General features: G+C 38.4%; 1 protein-coding gene across 19 annotated transcripts in view; it reads left to right on the forward strand.

Moving 5' to 3' along the window:
- Trdn (triadin) overlaps positions 1-26,175 on the forward strand; it is a 319,660-nt gene that overhangs the window by 56,345 nt on the left and 237,140 nt on the right. For all 19 annotated transcript variants that reach the window (XM_063235062.1, XM_063235064.1, XM_063235065.1 and 16 more), the window contains exons 3-5: positions 6,548-6,706; positions 7,749-7,781; positions 23,060-23,119. In XM_063235062.1, coding sequence (XP_063091132.1) covers positions 6,548-6,706; positions 7,749-7,781; positions 23,060-23,119 — 252 coding nt within the window. The remainder of the gene's footprint in view (positions 1-6,547; positions 6,707-7,748; positions 7,782-23,059; positions 23,120-26,175) is intronic.

Raw genomic sequence — 26,175 nt, forward strand, 5'->3', positions numbered from 1 at the left:
AACAATTGTTTGTCGACACGTATAGAACTCGTCACATTCTAATTTAATCCAAATATCTTTTCCTCCCTCTTTTTCCCCCCATCTTTCTCCCTCTCACTCCGCTTCTAATTTAAATCAGAAATGTCCCAAAATAGCCCTCTGACAAGACTTTTAAGACTGCAAAAGTCTTGCCACTACCACAGAAAAAATAAAAGATAGGTAAAACATTAAGACATTTCTCATAATGCCAAATATATATATATAACATTAGATGTCTCCTAGAATACTATGCTCTGTTAAAAGGTTTGTTTTTTCTTAATATCCTTGGCATGACCAACTGAACAGTTAACATTCTTGTGTTCATAATCAGAATTTATTTTGTAATTTTTGTATTTCTACTGATCTCTAAAACTTTCTGACAATTAATAGTAAAATTGTCCCAGCCTAGCTGTATTGTCAGTTATTAAAAGTCTTACACCTGATTTTCCAGGACAAATGTTGATATTTTAAAAGATTGGGGGGGGGGCTTTTTAAGGTCACTGATTTATTTGCTCTTCTGTTATATCGCAAAAACTTTCTATTGTTATAAATATTGGACTATATTGTGATTCTATAGTTTGTGAGTTCTTCAAGAGGAAAGTACTTCTATTTTTCTTTAGTCCCCTACTACTCTGAAATCCCCTTTGTACAAGGAGAGTTCGTTAAATGAGAAAATGAACACTTCTGATTTATTCTGTACTTAACTAGAAAAGAAAAAAGTTATATCCCATTTAAAGTTTTTGTGAAGTAGATATTCCTTGTCAGGTTAATAGTAGAAGCAGCATGGAAATTTCATTACTTCAGATTCCCAGTGTCCCAGGAGCATTCCTTAGGGTAAGGATGATCCACTCCAGGGGAGTTCCACCCCTGCATATGGTTTGCATGGTAATATTCTAATTGAATGAAAGTCTATTCAAAAACACTTGGTTTTGAAGTGAAATCACTTAGTAACTCATTGTGAGTATACAACTTCTTAAATGTCCTACCTAGAGAAAGAATACAAAAGATAACATCTCCTCTTATGTATGGCAACACTCTGGTATTCACTCATCCATAAAAGAAGACAGTTAAATACATGAAAATAGGTTCTTATCACACTTTCCTCTTTACAAAAGCATCTGAAAGATACTTGCTAGGAGTACTGCAAAATTAATCTATAACCTAACTACCCAGGCTGAAGCTAATTGATCTCACATTTGTATTTTTTGCAAAGTCATAGTGTTAAATAAGTACAAAATTATTCTAGAATACATATTCAGTTTCAGAAAAATTTTATAACACAGCTTAAATTTCAGACTTTTGTCCACATATGGATCCTTGGAAAACTATTATGTCCTGGAAAGGAAGTTATTCAATGTGATGAATAAACTATAGTGGCTAACTTAATTTTCATTTGCTTTTATTTCCCCATTTTTTGTTATTTCTTTTATTTATTTCCTCCCAAAACCCTATCCAGTCCACTCCAACTAATCCTTTAGTGTAATTTGAAAGAGATTTCTTAGGAAATGAGCCTCCCGTAACACAATACTTGGGTGGAAAGGCCATTTTATAAAAGCTAGAAATTAGTGCTATTTTGGTTGAAACAAAAGTGTCTTATCAAATATCAAAATAGCAAGCATTATTTCTAGAATAAAAGCAATATTACAAACGTATACTCATCTTTCTGTCTTTTTCAAGAAAAACGTAATGGGCTGATTTGTAATCCCCATAGATTGCCTTCCCATACTTGCTCTGGCTGGATGTAATTCCATTTTAGATCTTGCATATAAAGAACAAAGGTGTTGTGTCAGGATTTCTTAGATCTTTCTCTGTCTTGAATGCATTATTTGTTTTGCTAATTTTCACTTTACATTCAGTTTCAAGTGAAATAGAGAATAAGAAATCAATAATGTCAAGGGAGAAAGAAAGATCCTTGACGCTAAGAAGTTGAAATCCATCCCTTCCATGGTGGTGATAAAAGGTAAAGACCACAGCTCTAACATCACTGAAATCAACCAAACCTTCTCAAGACCCGTGGACCAGCCATGAGGAAGTGTTCCCAGTTACACAGATGCCCTGAAAAGTTTTAAAAGCATCTTGAATAAAAACCACTTTGATTGGGAGACTGAATGTCCTAGTGAGTGTAAAATCACGTATTTCTGTTTATTTCTTCTTTAATCTCTACAGGAATCAAAAAGGCTCAAAAGCTCCAGGGCCATTAAGCTCACCATCAGTGCTTCCAATTTCAGATGTGCTCTCTTTGACATACAATTAAATTAAATTAAATTAAATTAGCATTTCTAGCTTATGTCCTTAAGAGATAGTAGACTATTATGATATTATAAATGCTGCCAAACTCCGGGCCCCAAGTGATTCATAAACATTAGCATAGCCTCAGCACTGTTTCCTCCTTGTCTGTTTTTGTGCCTTAGGAGGGAGCTCAGGGCTGCGCACATACTAGACCAGTGCTCCTGCCGAGCCGAGCCTCCAGCCCACAGCTCTGCTTCTGAGTGTAAGAAAAACATTTCACCCACAAGCTGACATAGCCCTCAGAGCTTTAAAGACCTTTATTTTTTTTTTTAAATTTTCCTCCACTGATTTCCTTTCTTCCCACCTGGGATGGAATCGTGATAATAGGGAAATACATCTGAACTTTCTCAACCCTGGAAAAGTTCTAGGGAAAGACTAATTTTGTGGAAATTCAAGCAACAGGACAATTCTTTTTTGAATTTCTACAAAAGCATAGTTCACCAGCAGAAGAAAATATACCCATCGACTTACCAGCAACAGAAGAGAAAAATATATATCTAAAATAATAATTTCTTCAGGTTTAGAAAATTACCTTTGTATATTTTGAGACAACTTTCTCCCTGTATTAACACTAGGACCACCTTAAGAGCAGTAGTAGGAGCATGGTGACCATATTCCACTTCAGGCAGTGTATGTGGCTAGTGCTTGGCAACTGTCTCCTAAGAAGAATCTTTTCTAACACTCAGGCTAGTGTCATCACCGGGGCTGCCATGTGCAAGGCGCATGCATCCCCCCAGCCCCCCAAGTTTAAGTGTTCGTAGCTTAGGTCTCAGCACATCTTACTTAGCATATCCCCCTCCGCCTGGATCCTCACATGTGGAGCTGAATGTTTACTCGGAGGAACAGGGGGGAAGTCGGTTATTTCATGCACCCTGATGAAAGCAGTGTGAGGATTTGTAGACTCTGCCAGGTTCCCATGTGAGAAAGCAGTGATTTCAGGGGCAGAGTGTGTTTATAGTTGCACATGTTTATGAACTGACGTCGTTTGTCTGAGTTAAAGGATGATTAGAACCAAATGCGTAATTCTTAACATTTTTCGGCTCCTCTGCTTAGCCTTCGGCACTGCGCTCCTGCTGCCCCATGCATGGTGCGGACAGCAGCAGATGAGCCAGGTGCCATGTTCACCACATTTGCACCTGCCTTGCCCTCTTCAGGGGGTCAGTGTTGTGCTCCACAGCTTGGATGCCACGTGTCAGATCCCAGGGCGACGCTGGACACACCAGCTGTGTAGTGCCGGAAGCCCTTGGGAGAGACTTAGAGCAGATGGAGACCTGTGGCCTGCTCTCCACTCCCAGCAGACTGGAAGAAGCCTGGGGTCACACATCAACTGTCACTTCTCCACATACAATTCTTTTAAAATTCTTGATTACAATTATAAAGTTCTGTCTCATCGCCTTTCTTGAAGGTTTACTCTCACCATTCAGACTAGTTTTACTTCACATGAAACTCTGTGGAACACAGTAAAACAGGGTGGAAGGAGGAAGTCACGTTTTCAGGGACAGACAGATTGGCTTCCTGAGCCTCACGCTTTCTAGTGGGGTCATGGGATGAGCGGTGTGCTCTCCCAGTCCCCAGAGGGAGGGGAACCTCGGATGAAGAGTGTCTCCAGGAATGCACTGGCTCTCTCCTACCGCTTTCCTCTCTATGCACTTTCCCACGTCTGTATAAACCAAGAGATATCTTCCCACTGTACCAGTACTGAGACAGAGTGTGACCCAGTCTCCATCCTAGGTGTAAAACACACCCACTGCCTCTGAGTCTTGCCTGCAATGTGGAATCCTGGCTGTCAGCGCTGTTCTTTGAAAATCTACAGCGTCAACGAGCTAAATCACCTTCTCCATCTTCTGGACTGATCATCCCCGTGGGCCATTTGATCACTCTCTTCTTGAAATAATTCATGTTTTTTCAGTAGTTTTTTTATTTTGTGAAAAGCCCCCAAAAGTTCATAATTGAATAAGGAAAATAACAGTAGCTATCAACCTGCGTATCCTGTGTGGGAGACACTTGAGGCCCTGCTATCCGGTTCTTCCTCTGGCTCTCACTGCCTGGCCTCTCTCCTTCTTAGCACTCATTGCAGGCTGCTGTCCATCTCCCGTCTGCTCCCCCTACTACTGGAGCTTCTTCTGTCTCCTCCTTCTGTTCATGGTTTTGAGTGCTGTCTGTGTTTGTTTGCTCCCGGGCTCCTGCGTCCAGCTGGTTTCCCCTCTGTAGGTCACACTGGCCAGTCCAGATGGCTATGGCTCCTCCCGCGTCTGCTCTGCAGTGTTGCCCTGAGAACTGTAGAAGTCAGCTGCTTTTCTACTCCAAACTCTGCCTCCCAAATACCAGCCATTTCCCTCTGGGCTCTACCCTCTCAGTAGGTGCTGCCTCTACCCAGAGCCTGGGTGGGGATGGGGGGGGTTCCCGCAGGGAGGGCTGTTGTTTGCAGTGTGTTCCGGTTCTTACCCCATTTCTGTCTCCTGAACAATGTCAGTTGGTTCCCTCCTGTCTCTGGTTTCCAACTTGGCACTATTTTAATCTTTAGTACAGAACGACAGCGACAGAAAAAGCTTCATGATCAAATCACCTTGCTCTTCTCCTGAAGCCATCTAACAATTTCCTATTCCAATTTCCTATTCCAGTCAGAGTGAAAGCCTCATTTTGGAGTACTTAACCATTTGGGGTACTTTGAGGATACAAAGCATTGGTATAATTCTGATATTTTAGGTATACTGAGAGGAGGGCCTACCTGAACATCTAACATAGATTTTAAAATGAGGACAATATTAGTCCTTTGTCTGAGAGACAGCTCCTAAAATTTTTTTGTGAGACATGTCTTTACTCTCTTGTTATGTTTTTCTGTGCAAAAGCTTTTTAATGAGATCCCAGTTGTTTATTTGTGGTATTATTTCCCATGCAACTGAGATTTTGTTCGTGAAGCCTTTGCTTACACTTATGTCCTCAGGAGTTACACCTATTCTTTTTTTCAGCAGGTTTAGTTTTTCAGTTTTAGTATTTAGCACTTTGATCCATTTTGCCTTTAATTTAGTGCATGGTGACAGACTTGGGTCTAGTTTCAGTCTTCAGCATGTAGAGACAGGTGTCCAGCACCATTTATTAAAGAGGCTGTCTTTTGTCCAGTGCACATGCTAGACTCCTTTGTAAAAGATAAGGTGCCTGAGTGTGTTGGAGTTGTTTCTGCATCTTCTAATCTGTCCAGTTAATCCTCAGGTCTGTTTTTTAGCCACCACCATCCTGTTTTTATTATGGTAGCTTTGTAGTATAATTTCAAGTCAGGGATTGTGATGCCCTGCCCTGTGCCTTGCCTTTGTTGTCTCAGATACTTTTTCTTTTTTTGCTATTCTAGGTCTCTTCTGGTTCCAAATGAATTTCAGAAACATTTTCTTTGGTTCTGTGGGTTATGCTCATAGTATTTTGATTGAGATTACATTAAATCTGTATAATGATTTTGGAAGTATGGCCATTTTCACTATGTTGGTTCTTTCTACTCAAGAGCAAGGGATATCTCTCTACTTTCTGATATCCTTTTTAATCTCTTTTTTCAGAATACTGCAGCTTTCAATGTAGAGATCTTTTACTTCCCTTGTTAGACTGTTTCCAAAGTATTTCATTTTTTGATGCTATTTTTGAAAGTGTAGTTCCCCTAACTTCCCTCTCAGTGAGGTTTTATTCCTGTGCGGGAAGGCTATTGATTGTGAGTGTTGACTTTGCACCTCGCTATGCTACTGAGCCCAGTCATTAAATCTACAAGTCTAGCAAGGCTTAGTCTGATTGTAGTTAGCTTCCAGACTTTTCAGGTATGTCACAAATCATAATGGACTGGTCAGTACTCATTTATTTGTGGCTACTTTTGACAACTTGTAGATCTTGTTGCTCCATGAGAATCTACAGAGCCACCTTCTCTGTGATGCTGCCGATGCTTCCAGGCATGACCACCCACAGTTAAGGTTTCTTTGCTACCTGGGCAATACAAAAATACACTCTTCTGACTTATTCCTAAGTTTTCCCTGTCCTGACTGTAAGCTTCTTGTAGACGATTATCTCCTGGTAATTTTGTAATGTTTGGTACCAATGTTTAGTAACTTGCATTTTTAACTGTGTACAGATGCGAACTACAGCAAGATATTGTTTCTATTTCCAGGCTTGAACCAAGAAATGTTTATATAAAAATCAGGAAAAAACTGATGAGATTCTTTGGGGATGATTGTGATTTTTTTGTTTTATTTTTAATTATTTCCAGCAAGTTCTATTGCCAAGATCGGATCTGATCCTTTAAAACTAGTGCATGATGCTGTTGAGGAAACCACAGACTGGATCTACGGCTTCTTTTCTTTGTTGTCTGACATTATCTCATCAGAGGAGGAAGAAGATGAAGATGCGGAGGAGGATGTTGACAAAGGTACAGAGAAGCCCCGCGACATCACTGGCTGCTGGGACTGAGAACAGAAATGTGTCATAGTGGCTTGCTTAGGCTTTAGTCCAAATGAGCACTGGGTGGTACGAAAGCAGAATGAACTCACTTCTGAGTGTTCCAAGTATCTCAACAGGCTTCCAAATGCACTGAATCGGTCCCTGGTTCGCATCTTGGAGTTTATCTGTCATTATGGCAAAAAGACCAAAATTAAATGTTGCCATTATGGTATCATTATAATAAAGTGAGTCTTACGACTTACTCTGTAAACCTACAATAAACCCTTACATTTATATGCTTCCTAAGAAAAAGTGCTAACTATATTTCAAGTTTATCTGCAAGAAGATTGAAATAAAAACAGTAAAACTACATATAAATGTTTTATACATGAGTCATATTCAAAGTCAAATAGCCAAAAGTAATTTTACTAAAGGGACAAGCAGAGGAATAAGTTTATGGAATAAAATGAAGATGTAGAATGGTCAAATACATTTTAAACACTAAGGCAATAATGCAGATAATGTGCATGCTCTCTTGTATATTAATGAATAAAAGGAAATACCAAATTTAAGCCATACATAAGCTTACACTGAGTGGTTATGAAAAGAACAAAGCACTGTGATTCTGTCTTTTAAATGACATTTTTAAGACTGTTCTAGTCATCAAAGATTATGTGTTCAACCTTTGCTAGAGCCCCTGTTATGTCTTTGTCTGAATTTATATTTGTTTTGGCTCCAGCAAGAAGTCAGGATGAGCAAGAGAAACTGAAATTAATTTGATAAATGACTGATAATGTATAATTTGGACCATTGCCACAATTTTATTAAACTCATAAAAATGAAGCTATCTCAAATAAATGTATGTGAACAATGTTTATGCTTTGGAATCTGGAGTTAAGGAAGCAATATGATATACTAAATATGAATGTCAAAAATAACAGATTTTTAGAAAGTAAAAGAGAATATGTTTAAGTTGTAAAGCCTTGTAATGCCATGTAAAAATTCTAATTTATACTTTTGTCTTGGTTTAGGAGAAATAGAGGAACCTCCCCTGAAAAAAAAAGGTTGGTTTTTTTTTTTTTTAAACTTTCTATGGACTAATGTTAATTTTTACTAACACTCAAATATATTTTAAATGAGTTTCCATAATTCATCATTGATATCAAGGTTTTGTTTAATAATTAGATAAAAATCTGTAGTCAAGAAAAATAACTCCTTGTAATGAAAGAATTCACGTTTTTAAGTGTATTGTTAAGTGGATTTCTTCAGTAGATTCATGTAAGTCCGTCCGTACGGTGAACTGATTCCACAGTTCCGGGAGAGCCCAGGAAATGATGAAGCCAGTGATCTCTCCTCACTGTGGCCGGATTACTGAGTTTAAAGTGTGGTGCCTGTCCTTTTTCTTATCTTTGGTCAGTCTTATTTTCCTGACACTTTAGGCGACGGCTGTGGTCACAACAGCTGAAACACCACGGAGGATGATGAGCAGGGAGGCAAAGGTGCGGGTCGACGTGCGTCACGCGTGGTGCCCTCGGGGTGCCATCTCCTCCTCCCGCGCGCATGGTGCGGGGCTTCAGAGGCTGAGTGCGGTCGGTGGTCCTGAGCCTCAAGCTGGGACAGCAGACCGAGGAAGGAAGGGGTTCAGCTGCATACCAGGGGCCTCGGGGGCAGGGGTTTTACAGAAAGAGTAAAAGGTGAGGCGAGGCCATTCCGAGGTGCATTCAGTGCGAGCAAAAACCAACCAGCTCTATCCCAACCTGTACAGCTGTGACGTTTCAGTCCCACTGCAGGTGCGGCAGGTTCCTACATCACCTGCTCTAGAGAAGTGCCGGCTTCTGTTTCTCTCCCCTAAAACCAAACTGCAAACAGAGCTTCAGGCTTGTCTGGTGACTTCCCCACCAGGTAGCATAAAATCCCGTTAAGTAGGCAGGGTACATTCATTTGGAAAATTTCATTGTGCGATACATTGTAACAACAGCAAAATGACAACAGGAGCTGACCAGGGAGATTCAAGGGCGACAGCCAAGCAAAAGTGAACGTGCTGCTGAGGTTTGGGGAGTGCGACGTTTCCCGGACCCCTAAATTCAGGATGAGAACGGAAGAAAGCGAGAACTCAGCCAGGGAGTTCAGGTTTAGATCTCCATCTGTAAACTTCTGGAGCCACAGGCAGAGGCTTGCGTGCTGGTCTCCACTGAAGGGAAATGAGCAAATCTGCTCTGTAAGCTAAGGAGCTCCTGGCGCTTGCCTGGAAATTGCAGCTCAGATGTGTGCCGATTTCATCTGGGAATGGAGGCAGGCTGCATCAGTGCCAACGCTTCCTCAGGTGCCTGCGAACAGAGCCCCCAGGACACCGTGCAGCTCTGTGCTCCCCGACATGGTGTGCCCCATTTACGTCTTTCTTTCTGATTTGAATTTTCCTTAGGAATCATTTTAAGATTAACTTTCATGTAACCATTAGTATAAACTGCAAATCCAAAACATGGTGGAACTAATTTTTTCTGAAATTGTCGCCTTGATTCATCAAATCAGAAAACAAAAAACAAAACAAAACAAAACAAAAAACAACCTCTTATGTTGTCTAGAATACTTTTTTTTAAGTGTTGGTAATACTCATTAGTCAACACAGTCTAGGAAGGGGTAGGTGTGTTTGAAAATCATGTATACTTGTATCTTGAAGTACACATTTAAAATGAGGCTGAGAATTGACTTAAAAACAGTTGAATATATTTTCTTAATAGTATTATTTACAAAGTTATATTTAAAATGAACATTGAAGGAAACATTGTGTATGCAATATCTTGGTTACAAAAACTGTATAATGAGAAACAGTTGAAAATGGACTGACTGACATGTATTTTATTATAATTATTGCTTTTTATGTCTAAGCTTTTCTTTTAGTAGAGTAACAGAGGCAATGCAAGTTTTAAAGCACTTGTAATAATTTACAAAAATGTATTATACACCTTCTGCATTGAAAGTTATTCTTTTACTGTTTATTATTAGGGAAGAGATTTTATGAGTTTTTTCTTTGTTGTTTTATGTTTAAAATTTGGGTATAGGCCATAATTCTTAGTAATGTAGGCAGATGATCTCTTCAAAATTTTGCTTTTCCTCCATTTAAATAATTAATCGTCAATAGTCTTTTTCTATTCCTATGTGTGGAATTTTTAGCCATTTTAGATTACCTAACTTAGCAGGTTACAACATTTTCTATTCAACTACCCTGTACTTACCTAAGACATTTTATTTGAATTAACTTGAAATTTTACTTCTTTTTGCCCAGTTATTTTTGTTCTTATCAAAATAAAAATTTTACCTCCTTATTATTTATAGATAATATTTGCAGTTCTAATTTGATTTGGAAAAATAGTCCAGTCTACTAGTGGCTGGGTTGCAGGGTTAATTACTAAATAAATTGTTAACTCAGATAAAATTTTTGAATGCTATTCAATGACTCATTTTATTATATATGTAAGACAGCTGAAGAGCATCTCATGTCTTTATTTTCTTCATGGATATGTGGTTTTCAATTCGTCAAATTCTAAAATACTAATTTCTATTATTAAACATTCCAGGATGACTGTTGAAAGGGTTTAATGATTAGATGGTTAAATATTACATTTTTAATAGCTAATTATCTAAAAATTTTTCCATGAAAACTGAATAATTTCAGTCATTTAGAGCTATGCACACTCCATTTTTTTGAATAATGAAACCTGGTCTTCAATTTTAGGTGCACGATGACCTCCTGGGTTAAGATTTATGTCTTGCCTTGGAGAAAGTACCTGAGCATCGTCTACATTACATTTAATTTCTTTGTTTATTAACCACCCGCTGTTTTGAACAGGTAAATACCCTTAAGGATAAGCAGGCCCCAGACATGAAGTCCGACGTTCTGGGACATCACACATGATGTGTGTTGGTGGCAGAGGAAGTGGTTCCTCCACTTAGCACAAACAGATTAGTCTCCTTGTAGTTATGTGTTTAAATTGCCCTAGAGCTCTGCAGTTTGAAAGGGCTGCCTAGTAAATTTACACTTAGTCCTTTTATTGTGCATTTTTCTTCCTTTATGAAAATCCATAATAGCTCTTTGCAGTTAGAGGGAATGAGAAAGAGCCAGGACGTCTGAGCATCATAAACATGCAGGGCTTAGGAGGAGGGCGATGGAGGGCTGCATGGCATCGCAGGTCATGGATAGATGGGGTTGTGCGCGTGCCAGAGTTCTCACCGTGTCCAGCTCTGCTGGTAGCTCTGGTGGTTTAGACCATGCTGAGCTCTGAGTGTCTGAAAAATATGGTGCATGGGGGATGGAGGGGGAATAAAAAAGATGACTCAACCCGTTAAACTTCACAGTCTCAGAAAGCTGGTTACGAAGCCGAAGCCAGCTGTACTGACATTGCTAAGTAGCAGGTAGAGCTGTCTTTGTTCTTTCCTCTGAATGAGTCTAGACAAAAGCTGAGCTGTTTGCAGAACTTGTTGCTGTATCCTCTGCCTCTTTCTCAGTGTGAATCAGACCTGTAGCCACAGGGGGACACGGTCCAGAGGGAACCCATAGCAGGCTTGCAGGTGGAGTCAGAGTAAGAAAGGCAGAGGAGGTTGGGGAAGAGGAACCCTGATGAGTGTTCCAGAGAGTCACTTCTTTGTCTCTGAAGACAGTGTAGTCCGTTTGTCAGATTCAAAGGTTGTCTTCATTATGGTTACTCGGCTCACAAGAGACCAAAATCCAATTCAAACTGAATAGAATTGACCCTCTACTGGTTCAAGAGATGGGAAGATATGAAGTCCACTGAGTGCAGACATAGCTTAATACAGATCTTTGTATATTGTTAGACAAAGCATCTTATTTTCCATTCTGCTTTTCTTTCTGTTTCATTTGCTTTGCTTTCTTTATGACAATCATGATCACCAGAAGTTTGAGACCAAAGTTATTTTGCTTTAGTGACCCAGGAGAAGGACTTGTGCTCTTTTCCCAAATGTCCCCAATAAAATAACTCACTTGACTCTCACTGATGGGGACTGAGTACCCTCACTAGGCCAAACAGAGGTAGCATGTACTTTTTCAAGGCCTGGAGAATGGAGAACTAGAGAATGAGGTAGCATCCTCACAGCTTCTTCAGCTGAGCTGAGCAGAGCAATGATTCCTGAGCCTAAAAGAGAGATTGTGGCAGTAGTGGAATCTACTCAAAAGCCGTGGATTTCCTTATCTACTTTGGGTTTTAAACTCAGAATCCTAGGGCACCTCCTACCTCAGATCAGAATCATAAAGGTTGAGCCTGATGGATTTCTGAGGGGTTAAGGGAGAGACAGCACAAATGGGGTGGGAGGATTGGGAATGATTTCTAAGCATGATGAAGAAAAACACCCTAAAATTGATGGTGGAGATCATTGCACATCTCTGTGAATGACTGAAAATCATCACATTGTGCAATTGAAATGGATGAATTATATGACTTGACTTAAATATGTGAAGCAATAAAACTAAACAAGGAACTACCCTCCCTCCTATCAAAAAATTTTGTTTAAAAGAATTTCAAAAACATGTCTAAATCCCTACCAAAGTCAGAGCCAGAGCAACCAAAAAAAAGTGACTGTAGAATTAGGGAACTGTAAACATCAGGAGATCAGCAAGGGAGACAGTGAGGAAGAGTAACAGTTGGTTTACATGTTGTGACTGCTGTATACAAATTATTAAAACGTAAACTAAGCTAATGTCGCGGCTGCATTGACCTAGACTATTCGATGCCCACTGCCAGTCTCATCCTCTGAACTTATGAGGACTAGAAACATAGCTGGAACAAGCTCAAATGCACACAGCAAGGGAGTGCTTGTCTTGGTTTCCCTTTTAATGTTTACTTACTATGGTAAAGTTAGTAAGTCTCGGTGGCTTTCAGTTCTTACATCTGTAAAACATAGATGCTGGATACAGTGATGTCTAGATCCTTTCTGTCTGTAACATGTTTGGCTCTATGAAGACATTATCCTATTGCTAAGCAAGTTTTTTATAGACAAAGAGATAATATAGAAATTGATGTTTGGTTTCTGCTAGCTGGTTCTAAATTCCCTGCAACAATTTCATTCTCTTGAATGGTCTCACACTGTCTTGATAAATTTGATGCTATAGTATACGAAGTTAGACTCAAATATTTCAAGGAAAGAGTCACTATGGTAACTACTATTAATGTCAAGCTATCTGGGGGTGAAACACAATGATGGTTAAATTTTTCGATTCTGACCGGTGTTGTTATATTGATACGTTCCTTTTTTTTTTAAATCTCAGTCTCCCCCCGCCTTTTACTTCCTTTTTTTTAAAAAAATTGATTTATTTCTTAGTATCTTTTAACTAAGGGAAAATTAAATTAAAAGTAGTGCGATAGATTATAGTAATTTTTTTTGTTTCCCTATTAACCTGATTTGAATCCCTATAGTGTTCTTCATATCTTGTTCTGACTGATTTTATTATATTCTGTTTCGCTTAATAGTATCAAGTTTGAGGGTATAGGCAACCATTTGGAAGGCAACCAGATATTCTATGATGCCCATTATTATTTGACTATTATCTTCTTTGGAATCCTGTAAGCTCTCCAATGTGGTTTTATTGGTCTTATATATAGTTTTGTTCAATTCTTTTATACTAGCCGATATAGGCTATTCTTTTTAGGAAAACAAGAGGCATAATGGTAACCATTGTTGATCACCTAGTAATCCCCCCCTTTATTTTTTTTTTTCATTTTATGCTATGTCCATCCTTCTGATCTAAATAACTCTGTTTTGCTTTGTCACATTGGGTTTTTCTTTGATCCGTCTTGCTTTGTCTTTTGTTTTTTGGCCTTTTTTTTTTTTCAATCTTTTTTCTTTTCCTCTTCAAAGAAAAAGTTAAAAAAAACTGTGGAAGTAATGGAAATTAAAATGCGTGATTGTTAGTGTAAAAAAGAGAGGAAGGAAGGTGATCTCAAGGATATAACTGCAAGTTTATTTAAATGTGTAGGAAAGAGAACCATATTGCTGAGTTTTTCTTGGATCGTTGAACAGAACTGACTGCAATCTCACTGTATTAATCTCTACTTTGTATGCTTTAATTTTGTAATCTGGACAGCTGTTTCTAAGTTGACAATGTGTGATCTATTAACTGGTGAACTCTTACTGTATGTTTTTTCTCTTGAAATTCTGTGTTGCTTCTAGCCTTTTACTGTCTTGCTTCGTTTAGTTTTGTTTTTCTCTTTAAATAAAAAAGAGAAATTATCCTATCGCATATTAATAGTTATTTATCAAGAGTTTCATCTGGACTAGAGTTTTGCACCTCGAATTATGACCCGTGCCCCAGTGACTTTAGCTTATGGGAGCAATTTAGAAAGCCAAGCTCCATCTAGACTAAGTGAATCTGAATCTGCATTCTAAGAAGATCCCTGGGTAATTCACCTGCACATTAAAATCTGAAAACATCGATCTGGACAGTAGTTTGCACTTCCGCCTGTGATTCTGAAATTACCTGCAAGCTCATTTAAATGGTGGGTCGCTAAAGTTTCCTCACCCTGAGAGACTAATTGATTAGCTGGGTTGCAACTCAGGAGCATATTTAAAAATTCCTGCAGCTGATAGCAGTGCACAGCCACATAGCTGTTGTATAGAATATCATCAAATATGGAACACACCCAAAAGCCTGGCCAATCTGATAATCCAATAAAAGGTTATGATTTGTAATCATTTTCACTTGTCCAGTTTATGCACACCTGGGAATTAATATATCTGCTATAGGTGGAGAAAGCAGAACCCATGAGGAAATGGATTAACCTGAGAGTATACAGTTTATGGCAAAAATGAGATTAGGTAAATAGTACCTTAATATGCTTAGTTTGAAAATTTTTGCGGGAATCAATAGCATATAAAATTGAGATTTATTTTCCTGGAAAAGTTGAGCTTCTTTTTTCTTGTAATGTAACATAATAAAATAAGGCTCCAAACTATTATACATTTGTCAATTTATGCATCCCTGTACGAAATTCTCAATATCTGATCATGCCTTCCTTGGATCATGTGCCCATTCACCCACAAGCAATAGGGGCTTTGAGGAGGAGAGAAAAAATATTACAAAAGGTATCAGAAAATACAGAAACCTACACAATATTTGGTACATTTATGTAAAATACTGAGTTCAGTAAAGTATGCTCCCTTAGTACTATCTAGCTACCACACAGGTAACTACATTTGTGCAGTAGTTTGTCATAATTAATATTTTGTATTCTAGCAACAGTTGACAAAATCTTATAAATAATATTACATTCAAATGAACAATTTAAATTTTAATATTTAAAATAGGAAAATTATACAGTGACATTTTATATTGTTTGATTCTTTGAAATGTTCAGAGAAAGCAAGTGATAAAAGATAGTCTTTGAAATCCACAATCCACATAGTAATTTAATAAGCTGAATTGTCTTCTTGAATCAAGATAGTTGCCGTGGTGACAGAGATTATTCTTTTAACTTCTTGAGTCTGTCACTTAAAAGTCTTTAATTGATCATATTTTGAATTTATTGATTTATTGATAAAGAAAAATTGTGTGCATTAAACTGAATATATTCATCTATGACAAAATTATAAAGTACTCAACAATAAGGTTTGCTGTGATTGTAAGTAGATAAATGCTGTCCTAAACAAAAATACACATAATGTAACAAATAACTTAGAGACGGCGCGGTACAAAGGGCTCTATGTCAGGAGTCACTTAGTCCACTTTCCACTAAGTTTGACCTCACTGTTGCAGCTGTCAGCATTCGCATTTCTCTTGGTGACTGTGGCTTCTCTTCCCAAGTTCCTTATGGAAATCAAACTAAGAGAATCTGGTAAAAATTTGTTGGTCCATGATGACCTTTGGCATTTGGCTCACCCCGTGAGACCAGGAAATTCCTCATTTTACCTGAAAATTGCAACTTACTCCCCAATCTTTGTTGTTTTAGATGTCTCATATAAACATATCGACCAAGTGCCCAAATTTTATAATTTCTACATCAAAAGTACCGCACATAGATAGACAAATGTTATTAGACAAAAAGGAATGCAGAAATCACTGCAATTCCCTGTGTGGGAATGCTGAAGGAATGTTAGCAGGAGCAAACTTGGGGGGCAAAGGGAGGGAGGTTTTGGATTCCCGCCCCCCCCCCTTTTTGTACCAGAAATCAAACTCATGACCTCCCATTTGCCAAGCAGGCACTGTGCCGCTGAGCTAAATTCCCAGCCCCCTGGATTCCATCTTTAAACTGGGCAAAATAGCACATTGAATTCTAAAATCTTATCTCGAATTTTTTCTGTTGAAATGAATATCAGGTTTGATTGTCAACATATTTTTATACCATGATGACTTATAGTTTACTTAATTTTCTATAAACATTAATGAGTAAGTTTGAAAATACTGTAAGGCGTGGCATTGAAAAGCATGCTCACTGTCTTTAATTACTTTTTGGTATTACAGTGTTCCAGAAAACATGTTAATAAGAACCCCATAGTATGAAATTTTTAAAAAAAGTGTTGCAGTTTATAAATACATTTCAAATCCATTATTTTATTTCTGTAACATTCTGCAACAGTTTGTGGAGTACTAAATCTCCCCATCACTTGAAACAGAAAGTAGAATGTTTGGAAATATAAAATTCTGCTTTCTCAAAAGTTGTTTTGCTATTGTGTTTAAGATATTTGGAGAGTTGTACCATCTAGAAGAGGTAAGATATAATCTACTTCTGCAAAAGTACTTTCATTTAGTAAGTATTTATCAAGCAGTTATAATACATGTTCTGTTAAGCATTGGAAATTTAATGTGGAATGTGGAAAGGAACAAATGATTTTTACCATTACCAATTTGGTATTTAGCGACAAAGAAAAACAATACTTCTGCTACTGGTACTCGGTTTTCACATAATGCTTAATTGCTGTCAAGTATGGCTCTCCATCTTGTGCATGTTTTCTGATTTTGATCCTCATATAAGCTTTTGAGGTGTATGTTATTATAAGACTTACTTCATAAATGAAGGGATGCTGTTCTCCTAGCTACTGAAGTGGGAGTCAGGTTTGAACTGGGCAGGTTAACTTGAGCTCTAGTTTAACATTAAGATATATTTTAATGATTGACAGAAATGAAAAGACTTTTGTATAAATCTTTTAATAGATTATCTACATTTTTCCAGTGAAAATTCATGATATTTTAATTGTATTAGAATATGATAGATTTATGGCATTGTTTATAAGGTTATTAAAATAGTCATTTAAAGATCATTGAAATTCAGAAATGAGTAATCTAAAAGATAAGTAATTCTTATTTATTCTCAGCATCATAAAAAGTTAGTACGTCTGCTCCTGTTTCCTAGCAATTCACAGCTCGCACACACTGTTTGATGTACTTTAGAAAATCAGTGTAATTGAGGGTGGTGCATTTCATTTTCTCCACTGAAGAACAAATTACAAAAGTTACAGTCTAGCTTCTTTGAGTTATTTAAGTGGAGGAAAATTGTCCATGCATTTAGAGCCTCGCCTCATGAAGCTTTCTGCAAGCTTCAAGCGCTTTTACTTTAGGGTAGGAGATGAATAAGAATCTCAGATGAGACATCGACTTTTTTGCATTTCTCATTTTTGCATGTACCTCTTTATAGACAGAAAGTTGTTAGATGGAAGTCAGGAGCAGTAAAAGAAAAGCAAAATACCATCTGTGTTCTGTAGAATTAGCCTGCCCTTCTCTTAAGTCCTTTGGGGCTCGGTACCATTTCTGACCCGGGAGAACATTGCCAGCAGACGGTTCACTCGGACCAGCCCCTCATTGCCTCTTAGCTTGCGGAAATAACGGTCATCCTTGTTTATGTTATTTTTCCTTTCTTTAATTCTCAAAATTCGAAGCAAAACTCATCCTTTAAAAACTGACAAGAAGTTTCACACCTGCACTGAAACGTCCTCCGTCCTTTCTAAGTCACAAAGTCTTTGGATTGTTCAGTTTAAAGAATGGTTTATGGCTGCGACTGGCATCTGGTGCTAGACTTATGCCTTCTCCGAGGCATTTGACTTTCACCTAACTCTGAACCACGTGGTGGTTACTAGGCTGCATTGACCTTCTTTGCCTTTTATATTCAAATTTGGTTCAGGCTTAAATCAAAGGTCCCTTAACGTGCCATGTTATTAAAGTCAGCTTTGGGCCCTTACAGAGCACTGTTATATCACACAAAACAGAAGCAGGTGTGTGTGTGTGTTTGTAGAAAGTCTTAAATATGTTCGTTTTCATGTACTGCAGGAAATTTTACTCTCTGAAGTATTTTAAAAACTGTAGGGCAATTCATTTCTGTCTTTAATGACTTCATTCTTTTGAGTTTAATTTACCAAAAACACAAAAGGTTCTTGCCTGGAAAGAGCAATTGAAAGTAACAAATCGTGCCCGCTCCCTGCAGGAGGAAAAGATCTTTCTGCAGTCACAATTGGTAACACGCTGTTGCTCAGCTGGGTCATCGTTTCCTGGCACGGTGTGAGCAGACAGGATTGGTACATTATGCAGAGCCCTGGTTGGACCCTTCTGAGGCTGGACAGCTGCAGGTGGGGACACTGGTGAATCCAGTCCTCTGATAAAACGTAGCGTGGCCATAAAGAACACAGAGGCATATTTAATTTCTCCTTATGTTTGAATCATAAATTTTTTTGCCCTCTGTGAGAAAATAAATAAAGGAGCTGTAGATGTCCCTTTGCTTATTTAGCTGTTTGCCTTTTCTGTCTCTCCAGAATACTGGTGGAGCTGAAGTACATTTTTAGTTAAAGTTTAATTGATGATGTACCTGCACTAAACAAGCAAATGCAAACAAAAGCAAAGAGACCTGCTCAAGCAAGGAGTTGTCACTGATGGGTGCTGTAAACTGAGGAGATTGTCCTGGGCATCTTTTTCATGTCTGTGACTCTATGTTGAAAGAAAACTGGTGGGACCTTCCCAGAGGAGTGGATCTTTATCTAGGTAAAGCCGCACAGTCAGGGAATGTAGGAACAGCAGCTTTAGGCTTGAGCCTAAAATCTGGTTGCAAAACTGAGTTCTTTCTGTCACAGGCCACAAAATAAAAGTCTCTGAAATATACTGTTGTTTTTCAGATTAGTTTTCCATCACTTTTTAAAAATTTTTATTTAGGTAAAATATAAACATATCAACCAGCCCACAAGTATTTACTTGCTCTTTCATAAATTCAGAATGATTCAGAAAATACATTTGGTCTTGGTTTTTTCCTTTTATTGTGTATTTGTTTACTTATTTATTTTAAACCTTATAATTTTATGGATGGGGGGACAGGGAATTGAACTCATGACCTCACAATTGCCAGGCAGGCACTGTGCCTCCGAGCTATATCATGTTATTAGTGCATGTGTCATATACATAAGGCTTACATTCCTTGTGGGGTTAGCACATGTACACAACACACTATAATTCCTTTTTAAATCCTTGTTCCTTTTCCCTTCCCTGCCTGCCCCTCCACCCCTCTGCTGAGTTTCTTTTGTGGAATATATTTGTAGCACATATGTTTATGTTCCTTGTGTCCAGTGGGTTCGTGTAAAACATGCAATGTAACTCCTTTCTTTTATTCTGTCTTTCTCTTCTTCCTTCCATTTCTTGATTCTCATAGTAACTTTAAAAAAACTTATTAACACAGATTAATTGTGCATGTTAATGGAGTCCACTGAGATATTTTCATACACGTACAAGCATGCATGGATCATGCCCAATCACTCTTTTTCCACCCCCTCCCCCCTTTCCCAAACTCTGGCAATGTCTATTCTACTGTTCAGGTTGACATCTCTTAGTTTCCATGTGTGGCAGAGAATATGTATTACTGTCTTTCTGGATCGTGGCTGATTTCATTTAACAGGGTCCTCTAGGTCCATGCATTTGCTGAAAATGGTTGGACTTCATTCTCTTCACAGCTGCATAATAGTTCACAGTGTAAATGTAACACATTTTCTTTATCCGTTCATCCATTGATCAGCTTCTTGTCTGTCTCAGAAAGTCTGGGATGCAGAGTAACACTCAGTGACAGGGCTAAGTCCTGCTCTGTGTTCTAGATCTCAGGCTTTCTGAGCCGTATCTTCTTTATCTTCCCTGTGGGATGGACGCTCCACTCATTCCATGTCTGTTGCAATTTGGCCCGCAGTCCTTTTAACAAGATATGGCTTGGTGAACAGGAGTAGAGATGCTAAAGTAGTTCAGGCACCTGCTCTGTCATCTGTTCTCTGATGCACGAGTTGCCCATCTTCCAGGGAACTCAAGGGTAGACCCACGGGGACTGTAGACTGGTCTCTCACACACCATCATCCCGCCTAAATCCCCCCAGTCTACGTTAGCCCGACAGTCTAAGGGGCTCTGACACATTCACGTAGATGGCTTCCAGCACCGAATCCTGTGGAAGAGTCTCAGTCACAACTGATCCTCCCATGTGATTTCCAGGATTCTTTCTTTGTTCTTTTGAATGGCCATCGGTTGTCTGTGGGATACACACATGTTCGCATGTGCATACACCTGCTTCTAAGAGATAACGTGTTATTTTATACATCAATCTTAAGACCTCATACCATGGGGAATGTGGCATTTCATGTAATTTTTTACTGTTTTATTGAAATTTTAATGAAAATTTTATCTCAGCACCATATTCAAATTCTTGCTGACTAGGAGTAAGAAACGATTTCTTCAAGGCTACTGTGTTAGCATATGCAAAGGCTAACGTGAATCTTTGGCGTTTTACCACCCTCCTGGCCCTGAGTTATACAAGGCTCCAAACTTGTGTGGAGTTCATGTTGGTTTGGATAGAAAGGAGGAAGCAGAAAGTTGTTGGTGAGAGACAAGTTCAAGTCTGTCCTTTTAGTTCATCTATGAAAAATTTAACCTTGCAATTGCCCAGAATCTTAAAGTGGGTATTTGTTCCCCTTAGGACTACACTAGCATTGTCTAGTTGTAATTGTGATCCTCATATATAACAACGTTTACTAGGAGACACATTAAAAGAGTAAAACGGAAAACACAAATTAATTTTAATAATATTTAATCCAGTATGTCAGTATAAGTTCAAATGAAAAGGTACAACCAAAGGAGACAAAAGAAGATCATTTTAATGCTAAAAATCACAGTTTGGAACCCAAGCCACACTGCTTTACAATTTAACAATTAACTGTCTCAGAGTAACAGTAAGCAGCAGATTGGGACATCTCTCAGTGGGAAGGCCTTGGGTTTAATATCCAGTAGCCAGAAAACCCAAACCAAACCAAAACAACAGCAGCAAAAACAAAACAACAACAATCTAGCTTGATTGCCGGGAGTTTGTCTGTGTGACTGTGGGGACCGTCAAAGCATGTCTGAACCCACCTGACGGCAGTCGGGAAGGGAAGATGATGGCAGACTCCAAGACACAGACCGAAGCTTTCTGACCCGGGAAGGAATTTCCTCTCTTGTTCCGGGAAGACTTAGGCTTATTGTTAAGGCTCTCTCAGGGGACCAAACAGATCTACCCAATCATCAAGAATCACCTTCTTCTAGAAAGATAACTGGCAACTTTTATTATGTCTGAAGAGTAAGTAACTGCTGGATTGGTGCTCCTTTGAGCAAGTTAGACTGTTAGCCCAGCCAAGTTGACCCCAGCAGTAAAACCACCACACTCAATATATCCAAGAAATACAATTTAACTGTTACTAATTACAATTTATGATGACTCATGTTACTTTTGAATACTAAATCTTCATGCTCTTGTGTGCTCTCTAGACATATAGTACACATCAATTTGGAATAGCCACAGGGCATGTGCTTCAAATGCATAGTGAGCAGTGGCCCACCCGCTGGATGGTACCAGGCTAGGCAGTGGCAAAGGGGTTCCAGGTTATCGGGCTGGACATGGTCCAGTTTTAGGATGTGAATCTCAACTAGGAATACTTTCGTTCTGCAGGGGATCTTGGCAATGTTTGAAGCCACTGCCATGCCTGAAGAGTGGTTACAGGGATTCCTGGGGTCTCGCAGGTGTGGGAATTGCAGCTCAATACCCTAGAATGCACAGAGGAAGGGCGCCCCACCCACAAATGGTGACTCATCTAAGCCAAAAGGACCACAGCACCAATGAGAGAAACACTATTCTGAGTTGAATTTGTAGGTATTAATGAAAGTGCTAAATGACATAGTGTGAGAGGTGGAAGACAGGAGCGTCCATGCCCTTTGGAGATCTATACTAGGACCTTGGAGGACTTACTTAGAGTTGTGCTGAGTGCCTCACCTCATCTATTTCTTTCTGACCACGTTCAATCTGGGATGGGACCAGGGTAAAGGAATGACCGTGAATGGACTGAATAATGGCAACATGAGGAAACAAAATCTTCACGGTTTTGGCTGCCTCCTTAGCAGGAAAATAAAAGTCAGCATCTGTCTTTTTTGAAGATAGTGAGAGTTTTCCTGTAATTGGTCTTGATTTAGTAGACTTCTGGAAAAGTTACAAAAATGCAAATGCAAATTTATGAGTGGAGATTTTAAAATGTGTACAGTAATTAGTATCATCTCAGACCATCTGTGGAATAAAGTTGTGATAAATAAATAAGTAAACCTCATTAGCATTTTTCTAAGAGAAACCATGATGTTTAACATTAAGTCACTTTTCAGAGGTAGTAATCATATTTGTAAACTTTAATCTCAAATTCACTTCTATACAAATTAACTGTAAATTTAAAATTAACTTCATTTTCTAAGACTTGGTAATATATGTGTACTAAAGCAAGCAGAAAATTGAATATATTTGTTAAAACCTGATATCTGGAAAAAATGTACAACTGACTTAATCACATGTAGCATATCTGTTTGAAACAATTATTGGTTAAATGCAGTGCTAACTACTGATTATAAACATAGCTTTGAGTCAATTCTTCTGAGATGTATTTCTTATTAGATAGTGGTTGCAGTTCATTTCACAAATTCTTAATTTAATATGTAAGAACTTAATCTTCATAAATCTAAATGGCATTCTTATTAGAGATTCTTAATTTTTATTGAGAGTAATTGAAATAAAACATAATTATAGTTTGTGGATCAGTTTTAGCATAGAAAATGGTGACAGCATGGCTCTGTCAATGTAAATTTTTAAATTTTTTCAAGTAACTGATCCTCAGGTGTTTTCAGTTTTTCCCTTATTTTAATACATAAGTGATTTTATGGAGAACTATATTATGAAGACTCTTTCCTTTTATACACAGACATGCTTGTTAGATATAAAATTTTATAGTTGATAGGATTATAGCATTTAGGTCATAGGTATAGTTTAAATTTTATAGTTTTACAAGAAGGTTTTAAATTCTGTATTTTATTTTTCCTTAGAAATACCCAAAGAAAAGACTGAAAAACTAGAAAAACCTGAAAGGAAAATACAAAGTAAAGGTAAATGTTTAACTTTATGTTTATTTTTATTTATTATGATATAAGTTTCATAGACAGGAAAGAAAATTTATTGTCAAATTGCTTTTGATTCTTGTGAGCTTTTGGCATTATCTAAATTCAAATAACCTTATTTAGTACTATTACTCCTCAGTTAAATTCAGGTATAAGTAATTTTCAGTGACTGAAATCAAAGTAACTTTGAAATGGGTGACAGTCTTCATTTACAATTAGTTTTTCTCAATAAATAGCACCACAGAGATATTTTTGACTGGTGATGCAAATGTTTCCTTTTTGAAATAAACTACTGTAGGAAACCACAGTTCAGCTTTTTCAGCCCCAGTTTCTGTGCCCTGGGACTCGTTTATAATCTCAGTGCACAAGAGCGGGTCACAGTATCACCTCACTGTGGAATGTCTCCGCCCCTCGGCTTTGGCCGCAGCCTCCAGGCTGGAAGAACAGGGACAGTGTGATGATTAATATCCCTTCCAACTGCGCAGAATCCAGGCCTGCAATCTTGCAGCAGAAGCATTTTAATAATGGCCAGGCTTGGCCTTGTGGGCCCGACAGCCATCACTTTCTGCAGTGACCTCTGTAGTCATAAAACTTTAAAGAACCTACGGGAGGCCAGTGTCATCTGAAAGGACACATTCTGAAGTGTGCTCAGGTTTCCAGTAGTCAATTATTTAGATGGCCCAGGGCAAAAATTAAAATCTCAAAATCAACCTATATCTGTGCTACAAAGAGAAAATGAGAGACTTTTGCTAGATAAAAATTAAATGATGTTCAACATTTGTCATGTAAAAATTGCAGTAATGCAACATTACCTGTAGTAAATATCACAGCTGTAGAATAAAGCTTCAAATAATGAAAGTTGTAGCTAATTCTAAATTAAATTTTCAAGTGCTTCTGTATTACGGTGCCCTGTTTTTAAAATATATTTCATGTTTTTCTTGTTTGTGAAGAGCTGAACTCATTCTCCGATATTCCGTCTTTAATCCAAAGGCTTGAATTTGCTCCAGATTGGTCAGCCAGACCTTACACAATCAGGACATTAAAGCTCACTAGAGTGAAGCCTATTTATATTTGTACTCCGGGAGCTAATGCCTTCTTATCGTTCCCTTTCCTTTTTTGGTTCTTAATTCCTTTGGTCAGGGAAATCGGAAACAGCTCTACTTTTGGGCAGGAATGGAGCAAGGGAACCATAACTGAACTGGCTGTGTGTTTCTACTTGCTGGAGTTTCAACAGACGCCCAATGGGTTCCACATGATTGAGGTCTCTGCCTTTTTATCTTACAGACATTGCTATTAATTTAATCATACTGTTTCTGGAGTGGATGTTGCGATGCAGATGGTACCGTTTGCATTTTGGACCAGGCTCTCTTAAACTCCTGCTGTCAAAGACTTTGAGCATTGAGCTGTAGAGTGCGTTTATTAAGCTACCGAGTTTTCCATAATAAAACAGTAAATTTGGCTGAGGTTTGAAAATAAAATTCTCAAAGTCTAGTCTGGAAATTAGTTACCTGAATCCATTTTAAAGTAGACCAAATATATTTAGAAAAAGTGAACATAAGCTCAGAAAGAGAGTGGGGATTTAGCTATTTGACATTGATTTGAATATCATAGGCAGTGAATTATTTTTTCCCAAAGTTATTTGATATGAAGAAATAGATTAGCTTTTCTTCTTCATTTCTTATGTACATTCTAGGTAGAACAGTGTTTGATACTTGTTGTCAAATATTTCAGTACTAATATATGTATGTATGATACATTATAACTTTTCATGTGTGAGATAAACATTATGTTCTGATTGCCACATTCCCTATCCATTACGGTTTAAAGGATGAATACTTAATAACTGAATGTGATATTAAAGCATTTTGAACTCTGATAAGAAAAGATGTAATACCACTAAAGTAATATTATAATAGTATGAATATTAATGCTTACAAACAAACCAGAAAATATCTCAACCTGCAAATATTCATTATACTAAAGCCAGAGTGCTTTGTGCAAAGATAAAAAATCTGGTGGTAATGGAAGGCAGATAATATCTTATTCTCTTGTTCTCTCTCTCTCTCTCTCTCTCTCTCTCTCTCTCTCCATTTTCAAAATGCTCATATGGCATATATATTAGTCAGTTTTCCACCACTGGGACAAAATATCTAACATAAATAATTTCAAAGAGGAAAGTTTCAGAGGTCCATGGTCATATGGTTGGTCCCCAGGCAGATTCATCATAGTGGCAGGACATGGAAGAAGAAAGCTGCTCCTATCATGGCAGCTAGGAAGCAGAGGAAAAGCAGGACAGAGAAAAATGCATCTTTCTGTCACCCTCCTACAAGGAGAACTTCCTCTGACAGCTCCTTCAGCCAATGAACTCTTCGGGGGTTAACCCACTGGTGTGGTCAGCACACTCATGCATCAAAGTTCCACCTCTGAACACAGAAACCTTTTGAGGGGAGATTTCACATCAACATGTAACAGTGTGCTGCAAGGTCTTAGGAGAGCGGAAGTGCTAGGAAGCTGTGTGAGTCGTACCCACATGATTACTCATCGACTCTAATACAGAAAGCCAAGGATATCAATGCCTGTGCCTCACTCAGCTTTCTATCTCTGTGAGAAAACGCCTTAGAGAAACAATTTCAGTGAAGAATGGTGTTTTTGCTCATGGTTTCAGAAGTTTGAAACCATGGCCTCTTGGTTCCGATTTTTCTGAAGGTGTCTGTAATGAGAGACATATCATGGCAGGACCTTGTGGGTTAGCAAAAGTGTACACGTCATGATGTCCAAGAATGAAAGACAGAGACAAAGGTGAGGAGGAGGAGGGAGAGGGAGAGAAATAGCTAGGGGCAAAACACAGCCTTCAAAAGCAGGCTTGCCATGACCCATGTCCTCCAAATAGGCGCCTTCTCATACTGCTAACAGCCCACTGGGCCATGAACACATAAATGCATGAACTCAGTGACAAGGTTAGAGTGTTCACGGGCCAGTCACCTGCCCGCTCTGAGCAGTGTGGCGTTAGGGAGTGTGGCTCACAGCGACACTCCAGACTCAAG

This window comes from Cavia porcellus, unplaced genomic scaffold (assembly GCF_034190915.1).
Source record: "Cavia porcellus strain 051 isolate PalLab524CR breed Dunkin Hartley unplaced genomic scaffold, mCavPor4.1 scaffold_24, whole genome shotgun sequence".
NCBI lineage: Eukaryota > Metazoa > Chordata > Mammalia > Rodentia > Caviidae > Cavia > Cavia porcellus.